At 50.4% G+C, this 9,289-nt stretch overlaps 1 protein-coding gene across 1 annotated transcript; it reads right to left on the minus strand.

Annotated features, from left to right (window-relative positions):
* Positions 1-672: 672 nt before the first annotated feature.
* Positions 673-9,004, minus strand: NOCT (nocturnin). Its single transcript, XM_068188068.1, has 3 exons — positions 8,797-9,004; positions 3,638-3,907; positions 673-2,824 (listed from the first exon to the last, which is right to left on the minus strand). The coding sequence occupies exons 1-3, from the start codon at positions 8,978-8,980 to the stop codon at positions 1,989-1,991; spliced, it is 1,290 nt and encodes a 429-aa protein (XP_068044169.1). The 5' UTR covers positions 8,981-9,004; the 3' UTR covers positions 673-1,988.
* Between the last annotated feature and the right edge of the window lie 285 nt (positions 9,005-9,289).

The following is a 9,289-nucleotide window of genomic DNA, read 5'->3' on the forward strand; positions in this document are numbered from 1 at the left end:
TAAAGGAGCCTCTGCTTGGAAGCAGACCATTGCCCTCATCCTGCAAGCGTCAGGAACATGTGTAGAGCGTGTTACAGCTGCACAACAGCACTTCATTTGTTTGCCTGATAAGCGTGTTTGTGGGGGAATTTGGGACTTCCAGTCACCAGACTCTGTATTTCCCTTCTCAGCAATGCAAGTGTAGTAATTTATGGGCTGTGTAAAGCTCACACCTGTGGCACTTCTCTTCACATGAGGTTTTAGAAGAAAGTAGCAGATACAGCTGCGTCTTGTAAGGGGCCAGCCTTCCCTTGCACATTTAGCAGCCCTCAGGGAGGAATTCTTACACCTCGCTTTGCAGGTTTGTAGCTGCACACAGCTGTTGGAAAGGCAAATATTTACAGTAATACAGTGTAGGTTTCCTCTCTAACTAGAAGAGTGAGCAGCTCAACAGCTAAGCATAACTCCCTTCCCTTCAGACTTGTGAAATTTGGACATTCCAAGCTGGAGAAAGAGTGTGTGCAGTGAAGGCAAAGCAGCCATGGCATTCTGAGATTAGGGTTAGAGGTGGGGGAAAAGAGGTCTGGAAGGGGAAGCATCAGCACCAACTTGAAGCTCAAACTAGTTGAGACAGGTCACCTCCTTGGAACAGGAACTCGGGACAGCGGAGTGAGAAAGACAGCAGCTGAACTATTACTTTTTTCCAAAGAGTTTTATTAATAAACACCTGGAACATTTAAGAGTTACTATGCACCCTACTTCACATGGAAATACTGCTTTATTTGTCATGCCATATCTTCCTCAACTATCTCAATGTCAGCACAACTCCAACTGTTGTCCCTCTTCCCCCCTCTCTTCCTATGCCATTTTATGGCATAATGGCATGTTTGCAACCCATATATGCAATTCCTCTGTCACCAGTGAGCAACCACAGGAGTTACTGTATTAACACACTATACTAACACACCTCTGTTATAGCCCAGATGCTTTGCCAGTTTCCTTGGGTCACAGGAAGAGGCTCCTGAACACTGTCACTCTATGATTTCCAATCAGATTTATTTATTCTCTCAATAAATAAATAAATTTTATCTTATAACAGGTTCCAGTGTCGCTTTAGATTCTGAAGATAAATAAAAGAAAATCTTTCAATATTAAGACTGGCCCTTTACTGAAACAGCAAGATTGACAAGACTACAAATTTAAACAATTTGGAAAAGTAATACTCAAAGCAGGGGAAGAAATAGTCCCCAGTTAGCTGTGTCTTCCAGAGGGAAGCACAGAAGAGATGAAGGAACAGTCACTGTACAGCCTGCAGGCTGTATGTGTGTGACAGATACATGCACATTGTTCTGGAAAAGTGATGGTATTACTCGAGGTCATAGCCAGCCTCTCCTTCCTCGCCAGCCTCTCCTTCCTCACCTGCTCTTACTGGAGGGGTCCTTCCTCACACTACTAACAAATTTGTCATCTCAAGTCATGGAAAAATGACAAGGCCACACTATTATGAGCTTAGCTTTTTGTCTGAACTGCATTGAACTTCCTTCATATTACAACAGAAAAAGATTTAAGATAATCTCACTGGGTAGTCGAACCTCACTCCCTTTGGTACTTGCAGAAGCTTAACATGAAATAAATAAAATCAGCATGCTGTCAGGGCAAGATGTTTTACAAACACAAGTGTTTTGATTTAAATACTAAGACCTCCACATTCATTAGAGGATTAAATCCTTAAAACAGTGGGCTTAGTGAAAAGAATAAAGTCATTTGCCTTGTAGTTTTCAAGCCCTGACGCAGCAGGAAGAGCATGACGAGAACACCAGCTTCCTTCTTCCTCCCTTGAAGGCTGCACATTAATGAGGGCTGAACAGCAAGTGTAACTCCAAACAAGTGCCTGAAATAATGGTTAGTCAACAGTATTTCCTCATCTTTCAACAGCATCTAGCTTCAAAGGTTTTCTCTAGAAGACCGGTGAGCTCAAACACTGTAATACCAGGTGGCACTCCAAGACATTACAGCAGCCTGTCAGGGTCCTGATTAAAACTAAAGTCACACACAAGGGACAGGTGATCGGAAGGGTAATTGAATGAGGGCAGCCTGTTGGGCCCAATTTGCTCTTCAGTCAGCAAGCCCAGGGCTGAGTTCACATTCAAGGCGTGCTGGGAATACCAGATATAATCCAGTGTGTGCCGGCACTCTCCAGAGGGCCGGATCTTCCAGGTGGTGTAGGGGGGCTCCGACTGTCCATCGGGGCTCAGCAGCTTGTATGCACTGTTTAAATTGAGGCTGGAGTTTGAAAACTCCCTGTAGACCTCCTCGGTTGGCTCCGCATTGAAGTCTCCGCAAACGATCAGGGGGATCTTTGCTCCTTGGGTGATGTTCTTCAGGTTCTGGAGGAGGTCGCAGCCCTGAGCAGAGCGGAACCTCTCCCAGCCCGTGCGGGCTTTCAGGTGGGTGACGGCGATGCAGAAGAGCCTGCCGGTTTCGTGGCACTTCAGCGTCTGCGCGATGGCCACCTGGTTGGTCTTCAGCTTCATGGCGGTCAGCCGGATGTTGGCACTGCTGACAAGCTCAAAGCGCTCCTTGAGGAAGAACAAGGCGCAGCCATCCGGCCCGTTGTTGTGCTCCACATCCAGGCAAGGTGACCACGGCTTCGGGAAGAAAGTGCACTGGTAGCCCAGGCGGCTGAGGAGTGGCTCGAAGGTGTCGAAGTAGTGGTCGACTTCCTGAAGGCACAAGATGTCAGGCTTGTATGCAAGGATTTCCTCCAGGATGAGGCACTTTCTCTCCTCCCATTTCAGAGCTTCCATGGGGCACTGAACAAAGTTGTCTTTGCCTTCCCCGAGAGCTGGAATTAGCAGGGAGGGTAAACAAAAAACCCAGAAGTTACCAATAGCTGAAACAGCCTGTCATCCTCCAGGTTTTATCAGTTTACATGTGGTGACTTAAAGGGTACTAGATTTTCCAGCAGGTGTGAGAACCCCTTCTCAAGTCACTGGAGTCACTCCAAAAAAATTAAGTTCCTTTTACAGATAAAAGATATATTAAGACTTTCTTCCCCTCTGCTCACTACACATGGGCAAGTACTTCCACATGTGGCTGCTGCAGCTTAAGCCAAAATAAAATTAAGTGGATTAAAACTGACTTAACTGCAGAAGGTTAAGGCAGTCCCTATGAGGGAAATTTCCCACTCCAAAAGATTTTAAGATGAGGCTGCTGCACTCATCAACTTACATCCTCGATTCAAAACTAGCAGTTAAAATTATTTTTAAGCATTAAGAATTCCCGTAGCAGATCTGAACTTATGGATACTTCAACAATAAGGTAATCAGAAACCGAAGAGAAAATTTACAAATAAAACTTAGGAAAAGGGTAAGTTTTCTCTGGGGTTAACAACCATCTAAAACTGATGGATCACAGCTTTTAGAATATGCTATGTTCAGTTAAGACAGGGATTCAGGGCTACCTTTGGCATCAGGGTTGCAAGGAGAGACCCTTTTTTTCATTTCCTATGGGACAGAAGGAGAGCCACTATTTCAAGTGCTCAAAATACTCCCCCTGGCCCTCAGTTGTATCTCACTCCTCTCCCTCTGCTCTGCCAGGGTTTTCATCGCTGTGTTTGATCTCAAGCTTATACCTTGAGCTCACAAGCCTCTCCTACCTTGGGCGAGGATGTTCCACTGCATGACCCGGATGGGGCGGTGGTTACTGGCAGTATTTTTCTTCAGGTTCACAAAGTTCCTCTGAAACCGGGGTGGCCGCTTCTGCAGAACAATCTGACATTCCTCCAGCAAATCCTTGGGGTCTATAGGATCCAGCTGTGCTGAGTCCAGCTGCTCCAGGCAGTCCTGGTGCTGGGCTACAGGACCACTGCTCAGCGTCTTGGCGAGCACGCTGTAGAGCCGGCTGGTGCTGTTTCCCATGGAACACGCTGCAAAGGGAAAAGTGTGTTAGAGATGGTCCCCCACAACTCTCCTCCTCACCTGGGTACCTTGTTGCAGTGCCAGCTATTGGTGGTTTGTGCAGGAGCCTGTTCCTGAGTCTGAGACAAAGTAATGATGCAGAGATGGTGTTAGTCCTGTGCAGTCTCATGTTCTGCCTGTCACCAGGGGCTGCAGCCTGCAAACAGCCTGGTTTAAGACATGCTGCTGTCTTCTAAGGCATCAAAGAAGTCTTTCAACCACAATTAGCAGGGCTAAGATTAACTCTGCATATATTGTAGAAAAAACAATAGAGCATACTTTTTCCCTGTTCACAGAGGAGAGAGCCCAGCAGGTGGACAAATGCTGCCTGCTCCTTATTCCATGTGTAGCATTTGCTTCTGCTGGAGACGGTACTCTGTATGGCCTGGCACCCTGAGTCCATCTGGGATGCCTCCAGGCTGCAGACTCCAGTTAACCTGACTAACTCTCAGGTTAGTATTTAATAGGAATCTCTGATCAGTGCCATTTATCCCCAAAGCAGTGATGTTGTCATGAGCGTGAAGCAGCCAGATGCTTCTGCTGGCTTAGACCTCAGGATGTGGAGTCAGAAGGCGGTGTCTCCCAGCTCCACATCCTATGTTCATTCCCCCCACCCTCCTTTCTCCCTTTATCTCCTCACTCTTTTGTGCTGTGCCCCACCAGCCCAGCAGTTTCCAGCACTCCCAGCAGTCCTCCCTGGGCCCCAGCCACCTCCTGTTCCTTTGGCCATCTTACCCACACGACCTGCCCACAGGCTGCTGTCTCCAGCTCTCGCTGCTAATGCAGCTGGCCCTCACCCAGCCCTCTGTCTCCTACAGGGAGGTCCCCTCATCCCACACGGGCTTACAGCTGCCACGGAACGAGGATGCACGCGTGCCCCTGCTCTGTTTTGCCCTTTGGCTTATGCACATTTTGTGGTATTTCTACACCGTGTGTGCGAGAGCTCTCCAACCCAATCTCAGGGAGGGAGGGCTTTGCTCCTTCAAACATAGGCAGGAAGGGCAGTGCTTGCACCACAGCAACTTGCATAAGAGGCAACCCTGACAGAGTTTTGTTGTTGTCTCAACTTATTTACTCTGAATGCCGCTTGCAAAGGGAATCTTAAGCAAAAGAACTTCAGCGTTGCACTGCTGTTGGCCCACGGTGGTTTTCAAGTAGGTTTATTCGTACATTTGAGTTACTTAAAAAAGGAAGAGGATGAAATGGTCATCTTGTGCTCACATCTTGAGGCAGATTTGGTTGCATACTCAGATGAAATACTGCACTAACAATTTTAAGAGCTGGTGACAGACATACAATAATGACAGGCTAGAGGGGCAGGCAGTAAGATGGACACCCTCAATAAACATACTCGGGAAGAAAAGAAAGACTCTCCAGTATAAGCCTCACGTCCTTGTATTCAGGAAAATTGGTACTTTTAAAATATACTAAAAAGTACTTGCTTTAATGTGCGTGTGTAAGCCTGTGGAACAGTTCCAAGAAAGCTGTGAAATGGAAATTTAGATTAAATATAGGATGTTTCTCCTCATCTCCTTACTTTTAGTTAAAGTAATAGGAGTTCCTCAAACTGAGATGTGATCTTGAGCTCACACACACTTCTTACCAGGGAAGCTATGCGTAGTGTTTCAGTTTCTGCAGTCTTACAATTCTTCTCAAGAAGCCAAGTACTGCTGAAGTAGAAGAAGTGGCATTTAATAGTGAGGGAAAACACAAAATCCCTAAGCAGGACCCTGACACAGCTGTGAGGGGAGTGGGAGCAGGAATGAAAGCACGCTCTGTGCTGGATACAGAAGGGTACAGTTTACACACAACCAGGGCTGCCAGGCAGCCATGTAGAAACCCAAAGAAATCAGCAGAGCTTTTAATAGATACTCCACAGGGAGCCACTCACCTATTTTTAGGACAGGTACAACCCATGGCTAAGTGCTGCAACTGGAGATAAGCACAGTGTTTTCTGCTGCATCAGGGTTGCTGCCAGCAGCCAAGTACAGCCCCTGCCATGCCATGGATGAGCATGTGGGGCTCTCCAAAGGAACACTGGGAAATAATAACCCTCCAAGAAGCCATTAGCAAGCTCTTAGGCTGCCTGTGGCTTGACCTGAGTCAGAGGGACGATGTTGAAAGGGACAAGGTAGGTGTAACACAGCTGGAGTCAAAGGTCTGCTGGCAAAGCCCTGAGCAGCTGACAGCTGTTGCAGCAGGATCAAGGCTAAGCTCAGCCTCCACCTGCCAAGCTGCAAGCAAATCCAGAGTATTGTCTAAATCTCATCATCCTTGGGATCATAGAGTATCCAGCTCTTTATGGGTAAAGCATAGACTAACCTGTACTATGGCCCAGAACTGAGCTGACAGCTTTTAAAGTCAGTCTTGTCTCAGGAAGGAAAAAGAGCTTCAGTCTTCTTTTGAGGACCCAGAGATGATTGTGTGAGAGTGGGTCTGGACTGTAAATTAAGCACTTTCAGTCCTGGTATAGGTGGCTTGAAAGTTCTTGGCTGAAGGAGGGGGCTCCTTGAGAAGATTCCAGCTTAAGATGACTGCTTGTCTGCACAAGTTCTTTGTACCCAAAGTGCTGAAATCATGGTAACACAGACTGAGGTGTTCTGCACAACAGGGGCCAGACCAACAACCTGAACGTGAAAACTCCAAATGCAGAATCCATTTTGTTATTTCTGCAATGCTGAACCATGTCCACAGCAGTCCAGCTGTACAATACAAGTACAATGTCAGCACCCTGAAATCTTACAGTGCAAGTTAAGTGACCTGTAACTTGCTGGGATAATGTGTGCTGCCAGAGCTTTGACGCTGTGGTGCTGGTGGGGGCAGAGGCACAAGCAGACTTCTGAGCTTGCACTGTAGCATGTGGAGAGCAAACATGAAAGTGATTCTCTTGGTGTTATGTAACAGGGAATACCAACTCAGCAATTACTATTCAAGGTGCTCCAAATCAAAAAGTTCCTTCCCCTCAGCAAGGGTGGTACTTCAGCATAGTAAAGGCAAGGGAAGAATTCAAACTGTGAATTAAATGTGAGAACAGGGTATAAAGTTGGAAGGTTTCTTGCATCATCCAGCACAGAAGAGATGAACTTCTAGGATCTCAGGCAACAAGCCATCAGAGACAAGACTTTAAGGACTTTGCTTCAGAGATGAGGGCTGCAGAAGGGTATTGGGCCCTGACCTTTTGGGTAAGGTGAACAACATTCTCATTTCCTTTCCTTTCAGGTCATACCTCGCAGCACCACTTTCAGCCAGAAGCCCTACCCTGTTTACCACAAGGCTTTCCCTGCCAGGTGAATGACTCCACACACCTGCACTCTGGAGTTGCATCAGCCTCCACAGCCCCAGAGGCTGGCAGCAGCTAGAAACACCCTCCTTGGAACCCCATTTCTAGGAACAACTTGACAGGCACCACACCCCCATGTGACAAAATCTAAGCTACCAAGGTATCATATACATGTACAACCTCATCTGGGAGCAAGGCAGAAGCTGCCTGTTCTCAACAGGCAACACCAGAAAGAAGAGGGAACCTCAAATCCTGCCTCCAGTAATACAGAGAACCAGTACTTGGCACAAGCTCTGGAAACCTTTATCTTCATGAGTGCTTTATTAATCATGAGCTTGGTTCTGCCAGCTCTCAGATGCATGTGCTCCTCTTCCCCTGTAGTGCCATGAAACTTCAATCCTGCCATATGGCATCCTGGCCTAGCTTCAGCAGGAGGAACGGAAGCACCCTGCCACAGCCTGGCTTTTACACTCCTGTAACAGCAGCAACAGGGAACGAACTCACTTTAACCCAACCCCAGCTGAAGGCAGTAGGCCAAAGTGGATCTTCCTGCATGCCAGATATGTAATACAGCCTCAAACATATTGCCCAGAGAAGCTGTAGCCGTTTCTGTCACTGGAAGTGTCCGAGCCCAGCTTGGACAGGGCTTTAAGTGACCTGGTCTAGTGAGAGGTGTCCCTGCCCATTGAGGGAGGGCTGGAACCAGATGACCTTTAAGATCTCCTCCAACCCAAACCATTCAATGATAAAAAGTTGGGCACAGCAGCAGTCTGGAGCATGGTGGCTGCTGCCCTGCTGCCCCAGGTTCCAGCAGCAGTGGTTCCGGGCAGGCACTCTGAGCCACAGCCAGAGTCAGCAGAAGTGGCTCAAGGCTGGATCCGACCACGGGGATGCGGTGGGCGCATCACACCAAGGTGGTGTCCGCACAGGCACACGAGGGCACCTGGGCGCTTTCCAAGTCTCGTGTGGGGAACGAAGAACGGGGTGTTATTATTTAACAGTACAGGCATATAGGGACCTGATGGCTGCTGCTGCCAGCCAGAGGATAACCTGGGCTGTTCCCACGCATTGTCTTGAGTGGAAAAGACCCCACTGTGAGTCAAGCTCACCCTACACGAAGTGCAGCGCTAAAGAGGGCAGCTCGGCTATCCGAGAGCAGGTTCCCGACAGCGGCATGTGGACACTGACGCTCTGTCTCACCAGACAGGTCAGCCCACCGATACCTGGGTTTACTCCAAGCACCCAGCCCAAGTGTGGGCGCAGAGGGTGCCCCATCCCTCACATGGAGGACACGGAGCCAGAAACGCCTGAAGCTCCGGCGGGCTGTCCGGCAGCGCCTGCCACGATGCTGCGGGATGTCGCCCTCTCGCAGCGGGTGGGCGAACGCCACGGCCGCTGCCTTAGAGCCCAAGGGCCGGTCCAGTCCCGGAGAGGCGGCTGGCGAGGGGACAAGGAACACGCTGACGTGGGCAGGACAGCCCAGATCCCGCTCCGACAGCAGCCGCCCGGCGCCGGCCGCCCGGCTGTGACCCCGCGCGGTTCCCGGAGCGGCTAGGCGCCCTCCTCGCCAGTACTCACCTGCGCGGGGCGGCGTCCCCGGGGCGGGCGGGCCGCCCGCTGCTGCCCGCGGGGCGGCGAGGGCGGCCGGCGGCGGGTGGGAGCGGGGCCGCGGCAGCGGCAGGCGGGAGGCCGAGGCGGCGGCGGGAGCGCAGCAGAGGGCGGGAAGGGCCGAGCAGAGGCAGCGCGCGGAGCTCTGGTACATGCTCCCGGCGGGACGGGACGAAGCGGCACCGGCAGGGATCGGGCGGCACCAGCAGGGATCGGCGGCGCGGCTGCTCGCGTGCCCGCCCCGCGGCCGCACTTATAGAGGCGGCGGCGCCCCGCGCGGCGCGCACAGCGGGCACTACCACCCTCACTCGAGAAGGGGAGTGACGAGGCACGAACAAATCCTCCCAGCACCGCCGCACGCACACCGAGCCCGCCCGCCAAGACCAGCGAGCTCGCTTTCCGTGACCCCTCCCGCGGCTGCCGCTGCCGCTGGCGGAGGACGCTGCGATGGGAAGAAGGCGCC

Source organism: Anomalospiza imberbis, chromosome 4 (assembly GCF_031753505.1).
Source record: "Anomalospiza imberbis isolate Cuckoo-Finch-1a 21T00152 chromosome 4, ASM3175350v1, whole genome shotgun sequence".
Taxonomy (NCBI): domain Eukaryota; kingdom Metazoa; phylum Chordata; class Aves; order Passeriformes; family Viduidae; genus Anomalospiza; species Anomalospiza imberbis.